Source organism: Macrobrachium rosenbergii, chromosome 22 (genome assembly GCF_040412425.1).
Source record: "Macrobrachium rosenbergii isolate ZJJX-2024 chromosome 22, ASM4041242v1, whole genome shotgun sequence".
Classification (NCBI taxonomy): Eukaryota; Metazoa; Arthropoda; class Malacostraca; order Decapoda; family Palaemonidae; genus Macrobrachium; species Macrobrachium rosenbergii.
The window spans coordinates 3,798,993-3,826,692 of NC_089762.1; the positions used below are offsets into that span (position 1 = coordinate 3,798,993).

The window sequence follows — 27,700 nt, forward strand, 5'->3', positions numbered from 1 at the left end:
TAAGCCAATCTATGAGAAAAGAAAAACAGCAAATTTATAAAAACTTGAAAAGCACTGGTTCACATAAGCAAACTAAAAAAATATGCAACTCATTTATAAAGTGTAAAAATGTCAAAACTTCGGAAAACCTCACTAATTACCACAAGTTCAAACCAAAACATGTTATAGAGATAATCAAATCATAGTCCTGTAGCACAATACGAGAAAATAACATCAACACAAATAGCTAAAAGTGCTGTGCTGTTTTAAAACTGCAAAATAAAATAGAAATCTAGCACCAAAATCCAGAAAGTCAATTCCATATTCAAAATAACACCATGCCATAGAAGCAGCAAACCAATTGAAGCTTACTATTTGTTATCAGCCTCCTGCACTCTGCACATCTGTAGTTCTGAGCTGATAATCCAACCTCTGGGCAAATGCTCAAAATGTATGAAGCATCCTCGTTCACCTTCACGCTAGCACATCTCCGCCGAACTCTATTAACACATCGACCATGACATCGGTAACCACATACTGTGAAATATAAAAATTCTTAGCATTCAATGACTTGGTGGAAAGTTACTTATTCTGTAAATGATTCCAAACAATGCATGACTTTATTTTATCCATAATCATTCTGTGAACCTTGGCACACACTATAATTTATTCACCAGATATGTCTCATCGCCAATCAATGTAAAACCATATTGTCTATTATGATTATGATCTACCCTACAGCATTTCCAATTAACTTCACAGCATAAATGCTGAATAAAGTTGTCCCTCATTACATGCGGTTAAGCAAACGCTGTTTCATTTAGCATAGGACTGGAGACTATTGGATGCTAAATTAAGAAAAATCCAGTATTAAAATATCTTAATATACTGCACATGTATTAATAGCATACAGTACATTATGTGCTGTAGTGTAAAGCAGCACAGTCCTCTATGGGTAGATAGTAAGGTAAATGTTGACATTATGCTCAGAAAGAGAGAGAGAGAGAGAGAGAGAGAGAGAGAGAGAGAGAGAGAGAGAGAGAGAGAGAGAGAGAGAGAGAGAGAGAGAGAGAGAGAGAGAGAGAGAGGGGGGGTTGAACTGGGGTATGTTTACATCAGTAAAACGAATCAGAAAACAGCTGTTTTGTGATTTTGAGGGATTTTACTTTAACATAATACATTTTACTGATATTTTGCTGTGCTTACATTAATATTAATATCTGAAAATTAGTAAATAATTTTATCATAAAAATGTATTTAGTCACGAAAATAACATGAAAATACAGTACTGTAGTCAGCAAATATTGCTCTACGAAAAATTCATGAATTAATGAATTTTCCGCAATTTAGATTTACATTCCACAGAAAAATCTGCGACTAACTGAAGCCGCAAGTGCTGAACTGCGATATAGTGGGGGTCGACTTCTATACTGAGTGTGTGTGTGTGTGTGTGTGTGTGTGTGTGTGTGTGTGTGTGTGTGTGTGTGTGTGTGTGTGTGTGTGTGTGTGTGTGTGTGTGTGTGTGTGTGTGTGTGTGTGTGTGTGTGTGTGTGTGTGTGTGTGTGTGTGTGTGTGTGTGTGTGTGTGATTTCAACCTATGTCTGTTAGGGTTTTTGATGAATCAAATTAACAATTTTAGACAGCCAGATTTTGATATTTAAACTCCTCTTGAACACTACAATGATGTGGTAATGTAGTCCTCAAAAGTTCAGTTTCTATGAGTGTTCAATCAGCTTCTATGAATGATGTTTTATATATGTAAATTACAAGAAACTTACAGGTGCATCTATACGAAACATGGATAACACCCCAAATGATGTTTGCGCACTGGTCGCAAAATTCTTTTGACGCTCTTGCTAGTGGAGGCTTCAAAGGCTGAAAGTGGTGATTCATCAGACACACAACACCTGATGATGCTATTTCAAGAGATTCATTGGCCTCCTGCAAAAAAAAAAAAAAAAAAAATAGTGGTAAAACTTCCTAGTCCCATGAACATACATCAATACACTTTGAAAAAATAAACTTTATTTACATAACCATTATCTTACAGTAACATAATCCTGCTGTTTGAAGCTCTCCATATACATTTCAAAATTCTAGAACACCACTTCCACCTGGTCAAGTAAGCCACATGGGATCCAGTACTCCTCTCAGAAAATGGCCACCCTCAATGTTGTCTGACCCTCTCATGAGAGAAGTGGGGTTGAGAGAAGGGCCAACTGAAGTGAAGTAATGGGTATATGCAAAAAATAAAGTTTACTTTTTAACTGAAAACTGCATTTGTTTTAACACAAACCCATTACAGTACTTTTAAGTACCCTGAGTTAGCAATTACACTGGAGTCCCTTTACTGAGAAGAATAAGGGTGATTCCTGAACTCTGACAGCATCTTTAATAAATTTTGTTGGTAATTTCTCCATCTAACTAGAATATGTGTACTGTATTATTTACTTACCATCCTCCAAGAATCATAGGCACTGATACCCCAAAATATGCCAAATTTTGAACTTGTACTTTTCCTAGGTTTAAAAACCACAGCCTTTCATATACGAAGTATTCTTCTGTGCATTTGCTGGACTGGCCATGTACTGACTAAACAAGGGTGGTCCTAAGGTGGAGATGGGAAGAGGGGGATGACCATTCTCACCCAACCAACACTCCCCATTGTTCCTCCAACCTGTATTTAGTATAAAAACATTCTCACCCAACCAACACTCGCCACTGTTCCTCAAACCCGTATTTAGTATAAAAACATTCTCACCCAACCAACACTCGCCACTGTTCCTCCAACCTGTATTTAGTATAAAAACATTCTCACCCAACCAACACTTGCCACTGTTCCTCCAACCTGTATTTAGTATAAAAACATTCTCACCCAACCAACACTCACCACTGTTCCTCAAACCTGTATTTAGTATAAAAACATTCTCACCCAACCAACACTCGCCACTGTTCCTCCAACCTGTATTTAGTATAAAAACATTCTCACCCAACCAACACTCGCCACTGTGTTCCTCCAACCTGTATTTAGTATAAAAACATTCTCACCCAACATTGTTCCTCCAACCTGTATTTAGTATAAAAACATTCTCACCCAACCAATACTCCCAACTGTTCCTCCAACCTGTGTTTAGTATAAAAAATGAAAGGAAAAACAAAATGGGGTGGACAAGGTGGGTTATCTCCAGTATGGAAGGCTATGGTTTGTATACCAACAAAATTACAAATTACTTTAAAAATTTGGAAATTTTCTCCCCCCATCAATGGGCCCCTGGCATTTCTTTGTTATAAATGTTATTCAAAGATGTAAACTATCAAAGCTTCCTATATCCTATTCTCAACTTCAATATGGTAGATACAGTGGAGTGAGATACTTCTTGGTCACATGCTCTAACTTTTTGCCTTGCTTCATACTGAGTAATGATTTTCATCCTCAATTCTAAATCTTGGGCTTTCATTGCTTTCCTGTTACGTTTCTTAGGAGGGGTTGAGTCCGGTCTCTTGGCAGACATGGTCATGGTAACCATGATCAATGAAATACAAATTATTCTGTGTCATTTCCTGGTGGTTGTGAGAACAAGAATCAGTGAGAGAACTAATCAGCATTGGAGTCAGAACTCATGGGGCTGCCATCAGTGGCCAACAACTACCATGTTCAGCTACTACTGTGCTTCATTGCATAGTGCTTCCAGACATTTATTTGTCCAAAATTTTTCTTTATTTTCATCATCCTGTATACGCTAATTTTCAAAAGTTACATATGCTGTAGGAAGGAAGGTGGTTTGCCAAGTAGCAGAAAATACAAAAACAACAACATTACCATAAAAATAGAGCAAATCAGTAAGGACAGTTAATTTACCCTGTGCCCACAGTTAAGAAAACCAATGAAAAAGGTTAGTGTGAAAAAATGACAAATTTTAAATTAATTTGTATTTTTCATAGCTAACAAACCTGCAGTCCTACCTCTAGGCGCTAACTAGTTAAATAAGCTAACTGTGATTTCATATGTAATTACACCATGAGGCCAGTGCCTCAGAATATAGACACTACCAACTGAAAAGTACCTGTTCAGGTGTAGAGATTACACTTTTATCACTTCCCACAATGAAAGAAGTTAAAAGGATTTAAAAGAATGATGAATTAGCTGATGAATATTGCATACCCACTACAGTAAGGGAATGAGCCGAATATTCTTGGCAAAGATATTAACATTGCTCAAACTTACAGAAAGTGAGGAAGAAAAATGGGTGGATACCTCAGGGACCAGGGGACACATATACAGATTACCATTTTTCTTCTGTCTATTAGACAAAAGATTGAGTCTCGGACATTCCAGACTGTAGATGCTGGCATATATATATATATGGGTTGATTAAATAGAATTTATGATTTGTCTGAGCAGAAATATATTTATTAAAGCATTTTAAAGTATTTCAAAATTTTTAAAATTCACTACTAAAAACTTAAAATTTTCCTCTGCCCTTCACATTTACAAAACAGATATGAGAACTTATTACATTAAATTACAATACCTAAATCCCTTGATCCGTAATACAGAAATTCCCATATGCACATTAATATGATCGTCAACTAACTGACATAAAACCTTCAATTTCTAAAACTTTTAATAAAAGCATTTAAGTCAATTTCCACACAGCTAACCTCTTTTGAATCTGAAATGTATTTACAATAGAAAATTTAATGTACAAACCTGTACTCTCAGGCGAAGTTGTATCAATTTGTGTACAAGAGCTCGACGTCTTGTACTTGACTCTTCACACTGTAGAATTAATGTTTTACATTTCTCTACACTTGCCTCGAGTTCTTCTATGGACTGTTCAAAATAACCCTCCTGTAACAGTGAAGACATGCATATGATAATTTATACTGTAGTGGCATCTGAATGTAATGCACTGTTTATTTAAGTAACAATTAAAAATATATGGTAGTAGTCACCAACACAACATTTTTCATATAACAAAGATTGGCACAAATGTGGAAATATCACATTCTGAAAACTTACTATCACACAAACAGCAGAATAAAGAAAATCTTTTTCCAGCAACATGAGAACTTACTTTATTTAACTATACAATCATGACCTATGGGCTTAAAACTGCCACAAGGTTACAGTATTTTGTAAAGACAATTTTCCCATTCATTACTTAAAATAAAATCTTACAGTAATAATAAATAAGAAATATAGTACAGTAATTATAATCTCATCTCTTAAAGATTAAAATAAAGCTTGACTAACAAAACTCAAATTACAATAATAAAACTCAAAATGAAAACTGGCTGTTGTTTGTAGAATATGAATGCTGTCCCAAAATCAATGTAAAAAATTTTGATCATTCCCATCTTGGGTTGGTGAGAGTCATAAATCCCATGAATTACTGAATTTATTGCTAAGTTCTGCTACTGCATATTTTTCACACGCTTTACTTTACTTTCCATAAGCCCTGGGTTTTTATCACACAAAATTTGACAGAATAAAGAAAATCTTTTTCCAGTATAATTAACTTACTATATTTAATGCACAATCATGACTCTATGGCTCAGTCGGTTACAGCAGCAGGTTGCGGACTTTGTAAAGAGGTCTTTTCCCATTCAAATTACTTAAAATCAGAAAGGCAGACAGTTTGCTATAAGAAATATAGACATCCCGGGATTATATATGTAATCTCGGATAAAGATTAAAAGCAAATGGGTGTTACAAACTAAATACACATAACAAAACAAAGCCACTACACCACCTTCTAAAAACATAACAAACATCTCAAAATCGAACTCGCCCTACATTCCCAATCTCGCTGCTGGGAAGAAATAAATCCGGGTATGATACATGGAACATACGCTACCGGGGTCTAAGCGATGTCAGGCAGGGCAGCCGATCGAGACTATAGGTCTACCCCAAAGCCAAATCAAAAGTCCTTCAAAAGAAGGCATCTTGCTTACCCCATACAAAAATGGGAAAAAAGCACGTTAAAGAAGAAGAAGAAGATATTAATGCACAACCCTTCAAACACATGTCAAATTCTTTGCAAAAAAAAAAAATATCATGGATTTATGGAAAGTAAAGTACTGTAATCTGAAAAATATACAGTAGCTGAACTTGCAATAATTACAGTACATACTGTAACTCATTGGGGATTTATGGGGTAATCAACCCAAAATGTGAATGATCACAAACTTTTACATTACTTTTGAGACAGCAATCTTTTTCCATAAACTTCCATTCACCCTTACCAAAGTAGTTTTAGGATCAAATCTTAAAATATTAATGCGTACTTGTACAAGAACATTAATCATACTTTAAGATACTTTCTTCAAAATAATCCTTATGAAAATGGTTCCCCACATCAAACAGCAACTCTTGGATGCTTTGTCCAAGTAAAGGTTAATCCGATTTTGAACAAAGGTGCCAGAAAAGAAATTCTAGGTGTTTTATAAAGGTAAAAAGAGTAAACAGACACCCAAAGAACCAGGTCCCCAAAGGAGTATAGCTTCCAACTGCAGACTATGAAGCGAAGTTATGCAGAGTAGTGGAAGTACAGCTAGATCTCTTTTTTATGATATGCTCTTTTCCTACTCTTCTTGTCCAATCTCTTGAATTTTCTGGCATTCATATATCATGAGAAGTTCATGGATGACCAGCTCTTTCAGTGGAAACCACTGAAGGGGGCATACAAAAGGCAGAAGTATGAAGTACAACATCAAGGAATGGTTACAGAGAAAGACATGCTGGTGGAATTGAGATGTACAGAAGAGATGTATACGTATAGGAAAAAGAGAAGAGAAGTTAAAAAACAGGCAGCAAGGGCAAAGAAAAGAAGCTGGGGAATGGAGTCAGAATCTCAACAAAGCAGAGGGCTAACAGAAAACATTCACAATGGTAACATACCTCAGGTAAGATGAAAGAGGTACAAAAGAAGCAAAGTGTATCAAAGAGATAATGGAAAAATTAAAATTGATAATGGATAGTTGCTAGAACAGTGAAGGCAGTGTTTAGAAAATCTTATAAATCAAGAAAATAAGCATGAACTAGGGGATGTTGGTATAACAGAGATCAAGTAAAGAATATACTGTACTTGTACAGTATATTCTTTATGGCAGGGGTTCCGCCGCCTACTTGTACAGTATATTCTTTATGGCAGGGGTTCCATCCCCGGCGGCGTGCCAGGAGCCAAAAATCGCCCTGACCCGAAGCATCATAATTATAATGGTAATAAACAGCACTTACAGCGCCATTAACGTAAGCACCATAAGCTCTGCAAGTCTGGGTAACGGCACCATAAAACCACTTAAGGTCCCAAAAATTTGGGGTTAACGGCGCCATGAGGCAAGTGCCATAAGTTCAGAACGACGTAACCCGAACCTGACATAACCCGGGGACTGCCTGTATTAGTTTACAAAGTTAAAAGGGCCCCTCAAAGAATAAAAATGGAAAAGCATCCGGAATATCTATAATAATATGAGGTTTAATAAGAGCACCAGGAGAGCTGGTCATCTATAAGCTTCCTATTAACATAAGAAAGCCTCACTTAAGAAGAGCTAGATCCAGATAAGTGGAAAGAGCCTTACATTGATGGTATACATGAGAAAATGGGATATGGGTGCTGGACTTAAAGATGAGAAAAAGTGAACATTGATGAACAGTGTCTTTACAATAAGACATCAAGAAAAGTACCACATTTATACCACGTTTGTGAATCTTGAACAGCATTTAACAGAGTACCGAGACAATTAAATGGGCACTAAAAAGGCTCGTGCTACCAAAAATACTCACGAAGCTAGTGATATTATTCTGTCATAAAACTACAGTTTATCTAGAGTGAAGAAAGTGGCAGATGTATCAGGGAAATAGGAAACAAATGTTGGTATCCAGCAAGGACCAGCACTGACCCTTACGTGGTTTATTATAAAAACAGAAAAGCTACAGTGGATGGCATGATGGGGGGGGGCCTGGAAATGGCTATATGATGCCAACCTAGAGTAAAAGGTAGAATTTTAGGAAAAGGTGGCAAGAAGACTGAAAACTGATGCCAGAAAAACAAGGCTTATGGTGATTGGAACAAAAGCAAAGAAAAAAAACCAATATCAGAAAAGTGGTCACATGGTTGTGAGAAAAATGTGAAGGTGAACTCTGTGTGTGTGAACAAATGTAACAGATGGAGTCACATGAGGAGCTGTGGATTACAATATAAACAAGGAGTAAGAAATTTCTGATGACTAAAATGTATTTCAAGAGCAAATGGGGATGAGACAGAGCTTAAGAAGCCTAATGTGATAAATCAGCATGTCTTAGAAGTAGAGTATTACAGTTACCTTGGGAGAGAGAATGGAATGTGAAGCATGAGTTGGGACAGTAAGAAAATAAAAGCTGCAGCATGGATGAAATTGAGAGCGACAGCTAAACCACTGGCATACAAAAATGTTTCATTATCAGAGACAGCAATGACTGTCCTTTGCAGCAGAAAGATGAGTACTGATATTCATGGGCTGGGTATAGTGGGAAGATCATATAATGAATAAAGAACTGGCAGAAAGAAGTGGTGTCAAGAGGATGGAGACAAGACACAGATCTCAAAAAGCTGAGATGATTTGGACAGGTGATGAGAAGGGACAAAGTGCAATGATTCAGGAAAGAAGTAAATATGAAAGTAGCAGAGCAGACACACAAGAAGGCCCAAGAAATCAGGAAAATGGGACAGATGACACATAGCTCTCACAGCAGTTCAGACATGAAAAAGGATAGAACTCACTTCAAGTAAAAGCTAACGTAAAATGAAAATGTTAAAATCAGAATATGAACTTTTAAAGTAAAAAACATCACAGGAAATATATTAACATATACATGAAAACAGACCTACCATATAAATTCATATAAATAAACATCATATAAATCCATATCACAAAGACGAGAGTACTGTATAAGGCCACAAGGAAACTGAACCGACAGAATGCAAGGCCCTTCACCTATACCCTAATGCCTTTTCATGCAAATTTTGTTTGAAAATGCCTTATGCTAAATGCAAAAGATCTTGCACTCTGCTTTCTCAATTTCCTTGTGACCATACACTATGCCTATATTTTCTATTACATTCTTACTCCCAAACATACAATGCATACAAATTTATAAATGCATACACTGTATGCTCCTTGACTCAGTGCTAGCTAAGCCTACAGTCAATCCTTAAATGGGTCTTCTCTTAGGTGAAAGTTTACATAGTAAACTAACTGCAATACTATTCCACCTGGTTGAACACCCTGGACACCAGACTTTTGAAAATCATGAGGCTGGACTTGAATTTGTATCCAGCATTCTTTAAATACTGCTGCAGAGTTATAAATAAGCTTAGATACATAAATAAGACTCACCTCAGGTCGGCAAAAATGATCTTCAGTAATTCCTAATTCAATATTGATGGCAGCTTCTTCGGCAGCCATTTCAGAATCCGTTCCGGGGCTCCTGAAATTTTTAAATGTCTAATTAACATATCAAACAAATACTGGTCAAGGATTGTCTGATTTACATTAAGTGTATCTCCTTCTGGTGACTGGCATTTTTAGAGCTGTCAAGGTCGCAGTTCTTCCAAAATTTTATTATTTGTCAATGAAAATGGTAATAAATAAGATTCAGTTTCAGTCCTTATGCAAGTTTTACCTTGTATCTAAAACACTCAGTCATAAACACACAACATTAACTACCACAGCACAGAATATTTTTTGTTCCTCATGGCAATATGCACCTACCTGCTGTCGACTTTAAACATACTTTCCTACAAAGTTGACTCACACACAAGTACATGCAACTTTCTGGATTACTTTTCATATACAATAATCTCTCCATGATCCAGATTAACACATCTAAGGTCTTCCTAGATTTTGGAAATTTGTCATGAAAAACACAACAAATGTAAAATAGCAATTTCGTGAACTTTTTTTTTCTCATTTGTCACTACACAGTATTATACTATATTCTTCTAAACAACACAGAATAAACTGTACAGTACAGTACTGTACAAAAAATAAAAACCAAAATGTGCTGTATACTGTAAACGGACTTGAAAAATCTTTTTTTAAAAAGAATAACCCAGAGAGAGAGAGAGAGAGAGAAAGAGAAGCAAACACAAAGTATCGTGATGCATATGTGTATGTATACACTCACAGCCAATGTCTGTTTAAATAGGCAGATTTTTGTATCTCATTGGTACCTGCACATTAAAACTCTTATAAACATTCAAATGTGTGTGTGTGTGTGTGTGTGTGTGTTTTGTGGGTGCATGGCATACAGAATTTATGAAATCTTTATACCATTAAAAAAAGACATCATAAGCTACTACAGCTTAGGCTACTGTTAATCATTATTAGAAACCTCTTTTTCTATTTTAAAAAATTCTTTTTCTCTTCTCTCTTTCTTTCTTTCTTTCTTTCTTTCTTTTCTTTCTTTCTTTTTCTTTCTTTCTTTTCTTTCTTTCTTTCTTTCTTTCTTTCTTTCTATCTGTACAGCCACTACAGCGTATAATCAAGGCCACTGAAAATAGCTCTCTCTTTCGGTGGTCTTGACATAATCTCTGTATGATCTCTCTTTTACAAAAGCCCATGAATCTTTAACAACGGCCAAAGGTGGTGGCCTGCCCTATATCACTGCTAGATGCACCATTTTGTATCTCTAACCTTAACCTTAAATCAAATAACATTCAAATGGCTAGCACTGGGCTGCAAATTCGGTATGTTTGATGAGGGTGGATGATCAACTTTATACAATTTGCAGCCCTCTATCCTCAGTAGTTCTCAAGATCTAAGGGCAGACAGAAAAAGTGTGGATGGACAGGCAAAGCCGGCACAATAGTTTCCTTTACAGAAAACTATCAATGCAATGCATGATACTATTACAATTATATTAGCTGCATTCCACTTAGGGATATTAACTGTATAATGTACTGCATATTGAGTTCATACAATGAACTATGCCAAGTTCTCAAATGTTTGATGAGGGTGGAGATAAACCTGAGATATTTGCAGCCCTCTACCCTCAGTAGTCTTAAGAGAGAGAGAGACAGAAAAAGTGTGGATGGACAGAAAGAGCACAATAGAGAGAGAGAAGAGATGATACTATTACAATTATATTAACTGCAGAGAGAGAGATATTAACTGAGACAATGAGAGATGCAAAAATGTCGCTGTCATCACCTTTGAAAAGTTTACATTTAACAACTTAACTCAACTGATTACAAGAGCATGCAATACCTATTGCCACCTCATGCAACCTAATTCAAAGGTTAAGACTGACAAAACAGTAAATAGGAACTTGTTTGTTTGTCACAAGGATAAGCAACATTTTCCAGTACTGTATAGTTAAATTTACACTAAAAGTACTGTAATTAAATTTTCATCATATCTTGTCTGTTTAATAACGCTCCCCCTCTCTCTCTCTCTCTCTCTCTCTCTCTCTCTCTCTCTCTGCCCCCCTCTCTCTCTCTCTCTCTCTCTCTCTCTCTCTCTCTCTCTCTCTCTCTCTCTCTCTCTCTCTCTCATTGTGCATGATTTTCTTAAAATATCTTTTAATAAAATGTGTATTATATAACTATTTATCAGTAAACATAATGCATTACTGTACATATTTACCCAAGGTTTCAACCAAATACCAACTGCCTAAATTGATTTATTGTGTGTTTTGGACAAGTAAGGATTTGTAAATTTTCATATGCCCTACTATATAAATATACAGCACGCGCATGATGTAATTTACCTCAACATGATGCATGCACATGTGGGTGTATACACAAGCACACATCCTGTAAACGCCTACCCATCAAAATAATCAGCAACTCAAAAGTGACAGACAAACCCTTTCTCATTGTACTTATGACTGTCTGAAGCATTAACATCTCTCCTCTTTCTGCCCATGAAGCATTGCCAACCATCCTGGTGTTTTTTCATTTTTCCGTATGGTATTTACAGTATATTTTATTTATATAATGTGGTGAGAGAGAGAGAGAGAGAGAGAGAGAGAGAGGGGGGGGTTGCACAAAAAGTGTGGAGTTTATCTTAAAATGATGCCCGCATCTATGTCAGGTATACACAAACACACATACCCAGAATGAAAAGCATATCTATGTAATACCACATTGCTGTATTAGGTACAATACTACACTGCATTAAATAAATGTCAACAAAAATACTGTACACACAGAGAGAGAGAGAGAGAGAGAGAGAGAGAGAGAGAGAGAGAGAGAGAGAGAGAGAGAGAGAGAGAGAGGAGGGGGATGCAACACAGTACATGTTCAGCATTTCCAAATAGGAAAGCTCATGTCCTTATAGACACACACACATACAAAGACTAATATCAAATACAGCAGAAAATCGTACCTAGAAGGTGACGAAATACAAACAATTCACTAAATACTGCACAGCATATATCAAAATAAGAAACCATATTAGATAATGCACAGTAAACTTTGTGTAACCTTACCTCGAAGGCAACAATTCACAAAGCGAAGGCACAGTGAGGAGGTGGTGACTTGGGAAATTTCAGAGTCAGAATCACCAAATTCTACTGGTACGCAATGGAGTAAAGAGCAGTGTTTCAAATTCACAGGGTATGGTGGTGACAGGCTAGGGTAACTGCATGTCTTTTACCGAAAAATCTCAGAATTTTGGAGCAGGCATTCGTATACAATGAAGCGAAGAAGCATGGTATGATGGCGATAGGCTAGGGTAACTACACGTCTTTTAACGAAAAATCTCAGAATTTTGGAGCAGGCATTCGTATACAATGAAGCGAAGAAGCATGGTATGATGGCGATAGGCTAGGGTAACTGCACGTCTTTTAACGAAAAATCTCAGAATTTTGGAGCAGGCATTCGTATACAATGAAGCGAAGAAGTATGGAGCAAACACTTTAAAAAGAAATTCACATAAGCAATTCCTTTTATGCCTTTCATTAACAATAATGTCCCATTCTGTAGTATGCATACAGTACAATTACTGTACTCTCATTTGGACCACAGATCTTAAAATTTCAAAATAAGAGCTTACACAATGAAGAGAGTAAATTTTTTAAAAATTCATGTAAGGAATTGTTTTTATACGTCTGATCAACAATAATGTGCTGTAGTGTGATTTCCTATTCATACACTGTACTGGTACAGTACATACATGCACACAATTATGCTTTATTTACCCAAACATCTCAGAATTTCTGAGCACATTATTATTATTGTATTATTATTGACAGGACGAACCCTATTCATATGGAACAAGCCCACAGGGGCCACTGACTTGAAATTCAAGCTTCCAAAGAATATGGTGTTCATTAGAAAGAAGTAAGAGGTGGTCAAGGAAAAAAAAAAAAAGAAAAAATTTCACTTATTAAAAAAGGAAAATTAATAAAGAAATTAATACAGGCAGTCCCCGGTTATCAGCGGGGTTCCGTTTCTGAGGGTGTGATGATAATCGAAAATCGCGGCTAACCGAAAATCAGCGATTTTTGGGGCTTTTTTGGTGATTTTCAGGGGTTATCGGCGCCGAAATGCGCCGATTTTCTGTGATCGGCACCTCTGTTAGGTATGTATCGGCGCTGATACCCAATTATCGGCGCCGATACCCAATTATCGGCGCCGATAAGCGGAAATCGGCAATTTTTGGCGGCGAAAATTGCCGATTTTCATCACTAGACAAGCCCCACAAAACCAGATCGCTGTTAACCGAGCCCACCGTTAACCAGGGACAGCCTGTAGATAAAAATGGAAGTACAGTAAATCATTAAATTCAAGGATAATTGTATTAGGGTAGTACAGTAATACATTGCATCTCTAATGGAACTTTTAAGTTCCAACTACTCGACATCCTAAGGGATACTGTCCCACAGTCCAATGGTGTGAAGAACTAAATGACCTCTGGAACTGAGAAGTTCGACAGAAAGGTATGTATACTGCACGCTGGTGCTGCTGTTCAACAAGTCTGGTTGCTCTCAGCAGAAAAGGGGATCAGGGATCAATTGTGAATGTGAAAGATCTCTGTCAAAATACAACTTATGAAAAACTGACCAACAAGAAAGCATTCATCAATGTCCAGGTCATAACTGTAGGAAACAGAAACCTACCACTGCGAAACAATCTATCTAAAAGAGATAAATCTCTGGCAGAAGCAGACATCCATACCAGAGAACAGTATTCTGTAAAGAAAGGGCAAATGCCTAACACAGGTTGCAATGATTTTATCACTGTTAAAAATACATGAGGCCTTATGTACAATACTTAACTTTCATGCAGCATTTGCTGACACTTTCATTACACATTTCTCAAAAGTAAGATGTAAGCCAAGAGTTACGCCTAGAGTAGTTACAGCTTCAGACTCATTCAGCAGAGTCACATCCACCTGAAGAGAGGGAAGGGGTGGAAAATCTGTACGAGATCTGCTAGTCAACAATGTTTTCATTTTACTGATGTTCAACCTCATACCCCACCAAATACACCATTCACTAATCTGCTCCATGTCATGATTGACACTAAGGGCAGTTAATTTCTCATGAGTGGAAACTTGACTACACCCACAAACGTTACATCATCGCCATACTGAATCTTGGTTTTCAAGCCAACAACCATACCACTTGTATACACTAAAAATATCAGTGAACCGTGAACACTACCCTGTGGAACTCCAGAAACAATAGGTCTTGATTCGCTAATGATCCCATCAACAGCAACTCATTGCTGCCTACCTGTAAGGAAACCTTGAAGTAAACCTAAAACATATTCACTCACTCCAAGATTCTGAATTCTATAAATAGGTGCCTTGTGATTTACTAAATTGAAAGCAGTACTAAAATCTGAATTACTCTACACACAATACCCTTATCACGTTTCTCTTGCAAATGGCATGTCAAATCTAAAAGAGCATCATATTCATCGGTACCTAACTGCTTCCCATGTGCATGCTGACTATCAGCAAACAATCCTTTAGACTCCACATACTTTAGCAGCTTAAAACTAAGTGTTTCTGCAACTTGGAGAACACAGGGAGAAAAGAAATTGGCCTGCAGTTACTGCAGCCTGAAGATATGCCACTCTTTAGAACAAGCACCGTATTGCTAAGCTTGCACTCATTCGCAAAGATACTATGTTGACCTAAAAATCTATAGAATCTACTTATCTTGGGAGACAACACACTAGAAATCTTTTTAAAAAGCAAAGGGATAAAGCCATCCCGATATTCTCCACCCCAGCTATCAAGATTATCAAGAGTTTTCTTAACATCTCTACGGTGAAATGCAAATTTTGCAGGAAGAGGTTCAGGATGGCAAGTATCAGGGAGAGGGGCATCCTCAGCAGATTGCTTAGCTTTAAGAGCTCAATGAAGCAGTTAAGCCTTTTCCTTAGGGCCAGTAATCAATCTACCTTTATCTATTAGTACTGGAGGAATAGATGATGATCCTGACCCCCAAGATAGATAATGCCAATTTAGTCCACCACATGTGAGGGTGGCTAATTCAGTCAGGTTTTCTCTTTAAGGAATTATTCTAATTTCTAAGCTACACAATAAATTCTACTTGCAGCACAGTGAGACTCAACAAAAAATGGTGTAATTTTCATGTGAACTATTTTGTCTCCGTGTTAATTTGGTCCGTTGTTATGGTAAGCTTGTCTACATGAATCATCAAACCATAGTGGGTCATAACATGTCCTGAATTTGATAACCTATCTAGAGACATACCTTACTAAAATAGCCATCAGCATTTCATTCAACTTCTTCTTGGGATCTGGATCTGATATAGTCTGAAATCTTAAGTGCCTGGCATGCTACAATAATGCTATCCCAATTGGGTCTGGATTTCAGCCAAACTGTTTTTCCAATGGTGGCAAAAGGGAATATACTGACTGACATATGTCTACCTCAATGGTGCAGTGATTGGAAGTGCCTATATGCTGTGCTTGCAGACCTTGGACTTGACAATAGTTGTAACATGTGAGAATATGATGTCTAACCTATTACCAGAAACACTTGTGGGTTCCTCAATTAGCTGGACAAAATCAGAGGATACACAGAACTCAAGAGCTGATCAGCCATGTTGAGCTGTGCAATCTGAAATAAGCCAATCACTGTGCTTTGCATTGCAGTCTCCACAAATACTGAATAAAGCTTTTGAATCCTGTGAGTGAGCCATATTAATTCTCTCCAAGAGACAGTCATATATAGAATCGTTGTGATTTGGATTGCAGTAAACTGCAAATACAGTGGACCCCTGCCTATTCAAGGTTCTGGATTTGCGGCTTTGCGGCTTTGCCTATTCGCGGATTTTTCTGTGGAACGTATATACACATTATTCGCGGAAAATTAGTCTATTCGTGGTGTTTTTCACTGAAAAATATTCACTAATTACTGTACAGGCAGTCCCCGGTTAACGGCGGGCTCGGTTAACAGCGATCTGGTTTTATGGGGCTTGTCTAGTGACGAAAACCGGCAATTTTCGGTGCCGAAAATTGGGTATTGGCACCAATACATAAACTAACAGAGGCGCCGATAACCGAAAATCGGCACTTTTCGATGCTGATAACCCCCAAAAATTGCCGAAATCGCCGATTTTCGGTTAGTGGCGATTTTTGGTTATCATCACACCCTCAGAAATGGAACCCCACCAATAACCGGGGACTGCCTGTATTTTCATATTTTCGTGACTAAATGCACTTTTTGTGATAAAACTATTAAAATACTCAGGTATAAGCATTTTCAGAGAGGTTTTTTGGTGTTTGAACTATCAAAATATGCAGCCATAAGCACTTTTAGGGGGTGCCAAGTATTTGCGGCTTTTAGCTATTTGCAGGGGGTTGTGGTATGCATTACCTGCAAATACCGGGGGTCAGCTGTGCATAAACAGTGTAGAACTTACTGAAAATCTTAAAACAGAGTTTAGTTGTCATGAAGTTCTTTAAGTTTTTCTGATGATAAATAGGTTGTCCAGACTTAGCGTATACAACCATGCCTTGCGCATGCGGCATGTTATGACGATAAATAAAATCAGGGCCATCAAACCATTGGATTAAAAACTCAGCTATAATGTACACAGCATTTAGAACTTTTAACACAAGAAAATTACCAAACACAGTTTACTTGCAAAACACAAAAGTATAATTTTTTTTCCCCCAGGCTTGACAACACATCCAGTAAGTAATGAAATCCAATAAGCTGAGGTCAGTTTACTTGGGGTGCCAGTTTATCTGGATCAATCATAAATTCATACATTAAGAAGATAGCTTTACCACCCTCTCCCAACCCCCTTGTTAAAAGGAGAAGCCAAAACTCTAAGACAGGATGACTACATACATTTAACTACCTTGTTACTAAGTTTCAACAACTGTTCCAGTCTGTGCAGATGACTATTCCTACATAAAAGGTAATCCTTTGTATTCCTATGGAACAATAGAAAAAAATTATGAACATTCCATGCTTGAAAAATAAGAGGACCTTAGATGCCTATGGGTCTCAGGTGCCCTCCAATAAGGTATTTACGCAACATAAAAACTCACTGGTCACTTTGGGGATGATCTAGATAAGGTGAGGTGGAATTTCGTGGAGTGGGGGGAAGAACACCAGGGTGCTCATCTTCATCCATATCTTCATCCATGTCATCCAAAGCTTTTGGTGGGGAAGTAAGCAATCGTTTAACTCCAGAGGTGACCTCATGAACAGCTCCTCCCACCCCACTTGACACATTTTGAACTACATCACCCATTCCTGAAAACCAATGAAACATTACATTTATTTTCCCAAAACAAATATGCAGAGGTGATTAATCTTTTAACCTATGCTTTACATCCAAAAGGCACAGTTAGCTAGGTGATGACTTTGTAACAAAGATGAAAGAATATAAGCAATTCACCGGCAGGTAAACCATCATGCGGAAGTCCAAGATGGAGCCAAGCAGTAACACTACAGTACTTCACTGGCCTTGGTGACCTCCCCTGACAACTAGGCTTCCTCTGTCACCAATAAATTAATGGCACCAACAACCCACTCCAACCAGTTACTTATATCCAGAACCTCAGAGAAAAAAATATATAAAAGAATTTTTTAAAACCTTTTATTAAAATACACCAAAAAGTAAAAAATAATTTTTGAGACACCAGGATTTTCTTACAATTAATCACGTCTACAAAAATAAAAGCATGGGTGCCAAATATGGAAGGAAATGCTACAAGAAAAGAAATATATATTTTTTTTCTTGTAGCATTTCCTTCCATGTTTGGCACCCACTCTTTTATTTTTGTAGACATGATTAATTGTAAGAAAATCCTGGTATGTCTCAAAAAATTTTTTTTTACCTTTTAGTGCATTTTAATAAAAGTGTGTTTTAATAAAAGCGTGTTTTAAAAAATTCATATTTTTTATTTTATACTTTTTAGTTTTGACAGAAATTGTAACCGATTTATGATTGTAACTATAAAAAACTGAATAACTGAACGTGGTATCCTATCGAGCCAAAGAAGGTTTGACAAATCCTTAGAGTTGTTAACTTATTCTACCGAGTCAAAGGTATGAAAAATCCCAAGAGTTTCATACAAACCCTGAGATACTGGGAGAGGTCACTGTAGTTTCACTAGAGGTCACTGCTGACCTAATGATCATGTAAGGTTGTATTGTCACTGGGATTGAGTAACCATGCAAAATTTCAAGTCCATGGGACAAAGAGAACAGGTCAAAAATTGAGTTACAAGATTTGACCCAGACAAACAAACACAGACAAAAAAGTAAGCTATATAAAAGCATATAAAAAGCTTCATAGTATCAAGTTCCAAGAACAGGAAGGTGACTACAAAACAAATGATGTGGAAGCCTGTTTCACAATTCCCACCATGGTTGAGGATGGCTGACATACCTATATGGAATTTTCCTGGATTTTGTATTAGCAATGATATGCATAGCTTGGAATTGAGAATAAAAGTGAGACAGTCATCAGCCTATTTTGTCCTTTTGCTGTTCCTCATCCCTCCTACATCAATTTCACATTAGCAATGAAAACTGAGGCAGTAGTGGTCCCAGACAGGTAAAAAACAGCTCACTGGGTCATTTCTAGTAGTGTCTGGCCAAAGTTCTACCCGATACCTCCTCCTAGATCACTGCAACAACAGAAGACCAAAAATTCACACAAACAGTTCAGAGCCACACAAAAGGATGCCTCTACCTGTTAACCATGGATCCTGTTCTTCATTATATTCAACCAGCAGAACACTATCCCTAGTTGAATTGAAGGCGTTTTTGGGTGACAGCAAACAACAACTCTTCATTACTTTACTGCACCTGTAGAAACCAACGACGAAGATACGTTACCTGATAACAGCAAAGGAGAAACTGACCCTGATGATGGCCTCTCATAAGCCACCTGTGCAAGGATTAATCCTTCCAGGTTAACAAAAAACCCAAGGCTATACTGTAGAGTAATTGAGTCTATTGCTTACATCCCTTTCAAGAAAACTCAAAAAGTCACACAGGTATGACCATTGTTTTCTTAGTTCTGACTTATTCTAATTCCACAGCCAATTTGACTATAAACAGAAGGATCAGTGACACCAATATCTGCCCTTAATATCGGTACTGATAACCCTTGGCATGCCGCCTCAATGTGTATCCCTTCACAAGATGCAAATACCTCATCAGTGAAAGGAAAACAATGACCGAGGTGGAATTTGTAGAGTTTTTGTGACAGAGCTGCTTTATCCCAATATGGAATAGATTTCCATCCTTCAGTAGGTATTTAGAAACTTAAAAGATACAATCATCCTTCCTGCTAGTACAGCAACAAAAGCCATTGAGGCAACCCCTTTTTCCATTCTAAAGAAATTATGGTAACTCTATAATCCTGGAGAACCAATACCCACTTTGATGTCACCACCTTTCTGCCCCTCCACTTCTATAACAACTGATCATATGAAGGCAGGATTTAAAAACTTTGCAGTTTCTGGGAAGGTTGAGAAAATAGTAGAAATAAAGATATAGCTTTCCACTATCCCAGTATCTGGCAACTCCACAAAGGAATAGACAACACTTTTCCTTCCTTTTGATTGGGAAAGGTTCCTACTTGATCAGGACACCCAGCAGTTTGGTGCACCTGTGGGAAAATCTCAGATGGGACAGCCACTTCTGAGTTCCATGCAAAGATCTTTTTGCAAACCTTATGGGGGGCTTTATTATTTCATGTAGTATCCCAGGGCCAGAAAAGAGCTGTGGGTTGCAATTTCCAGGTAACTACAGCTGCCCAAAGTACGTTCACTTATTCCATGTGGGACTTGGACCACCTCTTTCAATCTGAAAGATGCATAATACATCCCTATCAATATTCCTTTCTGCCCTTTCCCAGCTGTTCAGGTAAGAAAAGACAGGTACAGATTCTAAGTCATGCCCTTTGGGTTAGAAATCAATAAGAGAATATTTATGAAATTATCAGCAATAGTTTTGCACAAACTCAGAAGAGAAGAAATTCAACTAACAGCCTCCCTAGATCACTGGCTAATCAGGGGAGCCACCAAAGAAGAGTACCTACGAAACCTGAGAGTGATGGTCAACAGACTCCAACCAAAAGGTTTCCTGATATATTTAGAACAAGTACTACCTCATACCCAATATGCATTTTGTGTGGTCGAGACTTTATTGGGATAACCTCCTTGGTCGGTTGTCTTCCCACCTTCGTGACCAGTTGTCTTTGCAGCCAGATGCAAACCAGAATGAGGAAGGTTTCTTACCCAATCCAGGTTTTCTCCAGTACCATCTGCAAAAAATCCTGAGCCTGTCATAGTTTACATCTGGGGTAGATCCAATCCCCAGTCTGAGACCCAAGGATATGAACAGTCAAGCTCTTGCATGCCTGGAAAAGGCTTCATGGCCATCTCCACCCACATAGTTAGGTAGCTGGAAAGATATTCCATGTGGACCTGGAGGGGCACTAACTCTATCATCCTAATGGGCAGTAATACACACGGACGCCTCCTTGACAAGGTGGGGAGGCCATTGGGAAAATTTGGAGGATGGGCACCTATTTTAGGGAGGTGTCAATTTTTCATGGAGCTGAAGGCTGTCTCCTTGTCTCTCAGAAAACTGACACCTCCAAAGGGGACCCACATTTCACTGGTCTTCGACAACATGACAGTAATGCCATGCATCAAGAGGCTGGACTCCTACTCAGCCCCTGATTTTTATTTCAGCGAATTCACTTAATTTTATTCGCTTATAGTGCAAAAAATTTTAAGATATCATTCAACAGATGTTTTTATACTTTCCCATCTAATAAGAAATGTGAACAAACAAAAAAGCTCTCACGAGTCGAAATGATTTATTGGTGTCTGTAAAATGTATCAACAATGATATACTTAAGGCAAGCAGCATGGAGATTAAGGATTTTTTAAGAATCTACTTATTACAGTAATATTTAGAATAAGAATGAATCATTACAGTGAACAATTACAATCACACATTCAAGAGAAACTCAGATGTGAAAAGCTTTTATAACTCAAATTTACCGTAAGGCTTAAGTGATTACAAATATATATACAGTATAAGTTTGTAACTTTCTTGGCCCATTTATTAGCAAACTATCATAAATCAGTCCTCTAAAGCAAGGTATATCTGTACTCAATAAACAATTATCCCTCCAAATACCTACTTTTTCCAAACATTTTAATTTCTAGAGGCTAAAATATAGCTATAAAAAACAACACAAATTATGTATACCGAATGACTTAACCTTCATTCCAGTTTTATCCATAACTTAACCTTCATTCCAGTTTTATTCATAAAAATAAAAACAAGAATTATTGCATATATAAAAAATATTCCTCCCTAAAAAGGGTAAAGTGTGCAATCACTCTGACACTGTCACTGTACTTACCATAAGCAACAGTGTGAACAGCCACGCCAACACTCTGGGTTACACTAGACGCTACATCTGAAGCTCCAGCGACCACACTTGACAGATATACATTTGCAGTTTCACTTGCAGACCAAACAGTGTCTTCCGACATTTAGTGTTGTTCTGTAACAATTACGAAGGACATGAAGTCAATGTAAGAGCGAATACAAGCTCTTCGAAAAAAATTTCCACTTAAGATTACCACACAAAAGCACTGCATATGTAATTTAGGAGAAATATATGCTGACTTGAAAAGAATTATTGATAATTCATATAGGCTAATTATTTTCAAACAATTCATAGAAGACAACCTTCCACAAAGCATAAATTTCAATATTTATTGATAATGAGGATAGAAGAAAGGAATTTATGTAGAATTTAAGTCTGTGCACGAGAAAATATTAGTTTTTATTAAGAAAATACATACTATCGCCTTACTAGAGCCTATAACTTTGATATACGGGATGGTTAACTAAAAATTTGCCAAGATCTTGTTCCTTCAGGAAGCGTTACCCTTCCAACTGAGGTTTATTAAGTGTAAAAGTTTCAGTCTTGAACTGACGTCTGGACCAAATTTGAAGGTTGAAAAGCTCGACCTCAAGATAAGGCAATTTTGTTTTTCTATAAAATTTTTTAATGTTTTACATAATTTCCATGTGTAAAATGTTCATATAAAGTACACCCCATTGCCTAACTACAGCTAAATATATACTGTACTTAATTGGCATGGCAACTCAACAGAAGTTGAGTATCTCTATGATAAGGATGACACACACAGGTAATAAAGAACTATACCTGAATCAGTCTCACTGTCAACTACTTGAGCATAAAGAATCCCCAAGCAATCAGAATTTCAGACACTCCTTGTTTCATAAGGTCTGACCTTGAAGCTGAAGGAGAAGCCAAAGATGGAAAGGATGCCTATCATATACAGATGGCAGGATAAGAGCTCAGATCTAGACGCCAACAAAAATCAGAGAGAGCAATGAGAGATGATCTGTAGGGATAAAAGGGTGAAATGGTATCTCCAAAACACTACATTTGACTTGGTCAGTAAATAAATTGAGTCATATATCCTAGCACCTGACTGATCTATGCCATGTATATCCACAAAATTGTCAATACAGTGAACCCCCCGTATCAGCGGGGGATGCATACTGCACCCCCCCCCGGGAATAACTAAAATCCGCGAATACTTAAAAACCCTCTAAAACACTTAGAACTGCCCATTTTGAGAGTTTAAACACAAGAAAAACCCTGTAAAAATGCTTATACCTCAGTATTTTAATAGTTTTATCACAAAAAGTGCATTTATTCATGAAAATTATATGAAAATACAGTAATTAGTGAATATTTCTCAGTGAAAAATACCATGAATGGGTGAATTTTCCACAAATAATGGGTAGATATGTTCCACAGAGAAACCTGCGAATGCATGAGTCCGCGAATCGTGAGAACGCAAATTTGGGGGGTTTACTGTACAGCCATCAGGAGTGGGCTTCATACCAACAACTGGAATATCCCTAAATGTTAACTCAGGTAAGGGTACACTCTTCATATAAGCAGCCGTCATCTTTCTCATTACAACAACCCTTGATTTAATTTCCTTCATGAGATTATCAATTCTTCAGGCAATTTCTGATTCAATTTTATTTGTGAGGTGATAAATTTTTGTTTCATAATGCCCTAGCACATTTGTCGAGTCACAAACGCCTCAGCCCACACACATCTTCGAACTCAGCAGTCCTTTAATCACGCTTGGCCCTCCAAGTACCTCAGAGCCCAATTTCCCTCCAACACAACTTTGCATCACACTGTCGTATTCACTTTGATTTCTCAATATCCTCACTAATGCATCTAAAATACACGCCAATCATTGTATTCACATCTTATTCAGTCTTTATTCCTTGCTTTGTCTGATCTTGTGGGGATGACGACAAAGATGACAACAAATAGGCATACAAACTAACATTGTTTTCCTATGATTTATGACACCCTGTCCATGCCAGACCATTATTTAAATCACGATTTATGGAACCCTAAGTTAGAACAGACAGGGGGCCAAGCCAAAGGCCCTAGGTGGGTAAAGCCTCAGTCAGACGAGAAATAACAATAACCTAGGTTAGGCTGGGCTAGAGCGATTCGATCTGATTTGATTTTAGAAAATTAGGCTATAAAGCCAAGCAATGAGGCAATATCTGCAATTCTGTGTCTAAGACAGTGGGAAAGGGGGAATTGGAGTGGTCTGACAGAAAGATGGAGGAAAGAATGTGGAATGGAGGAAAAGTAAAAAGCTGGCCTACAAGGTGGGTACAGCTTGGGACCAAGAAGACTTGGGAAACTTTCAGTAATGCCTACTTCATGTATTGCCATATGAAGTATAATGATGACATTAGCCCCTGCAGTATGGATTAGGATGGAAAAATGGTAGAACTAAGCAAGAGCTCTGCATCGGGTATTACTTTGGAAACTGACTTTTCCTATAGTATTTTGGGTCCTTATTAAGGGTTTACCATTATTTTTTGTCGGTCAACTGTAATTAACCTGTATGCAACCTCGGAGGTTGCATGCTGGCCGTCTGGAATGCTATCGTGCATGCGCAGTATTATAGGGGAGCTTTTGGTAAAAACTGGAGTTTCCTTCAATGGGGGGGTTCTCCCCCCCGACTAAGTAACAAGGACTGCTAGGTTAGGTTCAGATACGTTAGGTTAGTATAGTTCCTTTTATAATAGGTTTCCTTAGCCCATCCCCTCCTGGACATGTGGCTTCCAGATGACTTGCGCATACGCGGAACCATTCCGTAACAACAACACATGTGGCAGTCCGGTCTTTGTCCCATCGATAACCCCTCTCTCCCAAAGGGTCCCCAACCACGCTGGATAGAGTTGTGAGGTTAATAACAGTTGACCGACAATAAACACCAACTCCTTTATCAGCAACACTAAAAGTATATGAAAAATTGATTTCCAGCTAGGGACCAAGAGGGCTTGGGGAACTTTCAGTAATGCCTACAATGCACTACGTGAAGTATACTGATGACATTACCTCCTGCGGTATGGATTAGGATGAAAAAATTACATCAAAACTGCACATTTCTCATTCTACTGTACCTTGAATAATAAGTTTTAGGTTTAGAAGTAAAAAAGGGCACAGTATTTCTAAGCAAGAGCTCCACATGGTACATTACCTTGGAAATTGATTTTTCCTAAACTTTTAGTGTTGCTGATGGAGTAGTAGTTGTTTCTTGTCAACCAATTATTATTAACCTCACAACTCTATCCAGTGTGGTTGGGGATCCTTTGGGGGTAATTCTAAGTATTAGCTCAGCGCCTGTTTTTACCTTGGAAACTGGATTTGTCTACACTTTTAGGGCTTCTGATACTGGCAATGCATTTGCTTGTTGTCAGCCAAATGGAATGTCCCTTCGTCGTGTTTAATACTGGTCCGGGGGGGGCGGTACCCATACGTTAACAAGTTATTGCACTTACCAGACGGGATATGAACCGCTCCAAACAGACGTACCCGTGCTCTGTCTTGTGAAGATCGCGTATGGAAACAAAAATTGAATGTAAATCCATAATTAGCAACCAAAAAACTGTAGAAAAAGTCAAGTTAGAAGTAAATTGCCGCCACGGAGCTACTAAATAGATCGACCCCTTTGGGAACGTAGGGTTTTAGAAATGATGGGAAAAAGACCGGACCACCACATTGTTGTTATGGAATGGTTCTGCACATTCGCAAATTAGGGAACCGGGTAGAACTATATAGTAACTCCGCGCAGCCAACGGCGCTATAACTTTACTTTTTCTACAGATTTTTGGTAGCTAATTATGAATTTACCTTTCATTTTTGGTGCTCGAGCCTAATTACCCTGTAATTGACCCCTGAAGTCCATCCAACAAGGGGTTTCCATACGCGATCTTCACGAGACAGAGCACGGGTACGTCTGTTTCGAATGGTTCATATCCTGTCCGGCAAGTGCAATAACTTGTTAACATATGGGTACCCAACACCCACCGGGCCAGTAATAAACACGGCGAAGGGACATTCCTTTTGGCCGACAACAAACAAGATGCACCGCCAGTATCAGAAGCCCTAAAAGTGTAGAAAAAAAGTTAAAAAATTAAAAACAGGTGCGGAGCTAATGTATAGAATTACCGGGAGTGGCTACGGAAACCTATTATAAAAGGAACTACACTAAACTAACGTACCCTGACCTAACCTAACCTAGCAGGCCGTGTTACTTAGTCGGGGGGGAGAACCCCCTTGAAGGAAACTTCTTACCAAAAGCTCCCCTACAATACTGCACATGAACGACAGCATTACAGGACGGCCAGCGTACAAGTTCTGAGGTTAATTACAGGTTAATTACAGTCGGCCGACAAAAATAACAGTAAATTGAAAAGCAGCCAAAATACTAGACGAAAACTCCATTTCCAAAGTAATACCCGATGCATAGGTTATTGCTTAGTTCTGCCTGAAAAACCATGGCTACAGAAATGAATGTAATTACGGCAACAAGTGATACAGTAATGGAAGCATAATAATAAGTTGTAAATTCGTCTATGGTAAATCTGACAGGTCTCGTAACTATAGGATTGGCTGCTGGCCTTCGACATTTGCCACCCACGTCAACATACCAGTTTTAATCAAATTCACCCAAAAATATTCATTAGACAAATCATGTTTGGTTATGGGCTTGCTTGCCATTTTCCTGTTTACCTGTTTATGACTTGATAACTGTTTTACGTTAATTATCAAACTGGTATATAAAAAAAACTTGGTTTTGGATCGCAGTGTCAGCTGGTTTGGTTCAGTTCACTTCTCGGATTGTTGCCTTTGCAACGGCACCTCCTACGTTCCTTATTTATCCCTCTATTCTCACTTTTCTTTTTTTTAGCGCCTTATTTCTTGTCTCCCCCATTCGTTGCAGTATGTCTTCCTTCTCTTCGTTGCAGTATGTCTTCCTTCTCTTTTTTTATGAGAAAAAAGTTAGTTTCTACTCTATATTTTTTTCAATTTCTTGATATAGCTGCTGCAGCATTTTAGGCGTTTCGTTTTTTTTCTTCGCTTAACTCCTTCCACTGCAATAGGAACCGAATTGAATACAGAATTTTGGCAAAGGCCAAGCACTGGGACCTATGAGGTCATTCAGCGCTGAAAGGGAAATTGACAGTAAGGAGGTCTGAAAGGTGTCGGAGGAGGAAAATCTCGCAGCTAAACTATGAGAGGGTGGAAAGTCAGATGGAAGAAAGGATATTAAAGGAGGTACAGTAAAAGGAATGAAAGAGGTTTTATCACAAAAGCTCATTTTGTTTGTTTTCCTTGACTAATGACAAGGGAGTTCTACCTTTGTTCCCTGTGTCATATGGTCGAGAATGTTATGCTCAGCAAAAGGATTCCCGGCTTAAAGAGTTAATCTCTAGACCTAGGCCTAACTTCATTACGAAATTTAATACCACGTAAATAATCTCCATTAAACGTTAATTTGCTGCAAAGACGTAATATTGCTAATGAAACTCACACAACATTAATATGTAAGAATTATGACAGGACATTATCGTGGTTTTCTGAAGAAAAAACGAATGACTGATAGAGGTTATATTGTTAATGAAGATAACAGATATATTTAATGGTCATAAACTGCATCGTGAATATTAGTTTATTTGATAACGATGGCGATATGCTTTCATAAATGCCTTTAGTTTTTATCATTTAAAAATAGGAAACGTGAGTGACTGAGAAACGTCCAACCAAACGGAATCTGTATGTGCGTGCATTTGTGGTTGTGTTTGTGTGTTTAAGTGCAAACCATTT

General features: G+C 37.8%; 1 protein-coding gene across 11 annotated transcripts in view; it reads right to left on the reverse strand.

Annotated features, from left to right (window-relative positions):
* DEF8 (differentially expressed in FDCP 8 homolog) overlaps window positions 1-27,700 on the reverse strand; it is an 84,135-nt gene that overhangs the window by 55,196 nt on the left and 1,239 nt on the right. For 5 of the 11 annotated variants that reach the window (XR_010856643.1, XM_067124142.1, XM_067124139.1 and 2 more), the window contains exons 1-7: window positions 26,606-26,718; window positions 21,863-22,006; window positions 17,511-17,718; window positions 9,361-9,451; window positions 4,691-4,831; window positions 1,758-1,920; window positions 352-516 (exon numbers count right to left, since the gene is read on the reverse strand). Coding sequence is in view for 8 of the 11 variants with exons in the window: in XM_067124142.1 (XP_066980243.1) it covers window positions 352-516; window positions 1,758-1,920; window positions 4,691-4,831; window positions 9,361-9,451; window positions 17,511-17,718; window positions 21,863-21,995 (901 nt within the window). In the remaining 3 variants the exon portion in view is untranslated. Of the gene's footprint in view, window positions 1-351; window positions 517-1,757; window positions 1,921-4,690; window positions 4,832-9,360; window positions 9,452-17,510; window positions 17,719-21,862; window positions 22,007-22,678; window positions 22,881-26,605; window positions 26,719-27,700 lie in introns of those variants that run through there. The other 6 variants (XR_010856644.1, XM_067124143.1, XM_067124140.1 and 3 more) reach the window with 3 other exon arrangements.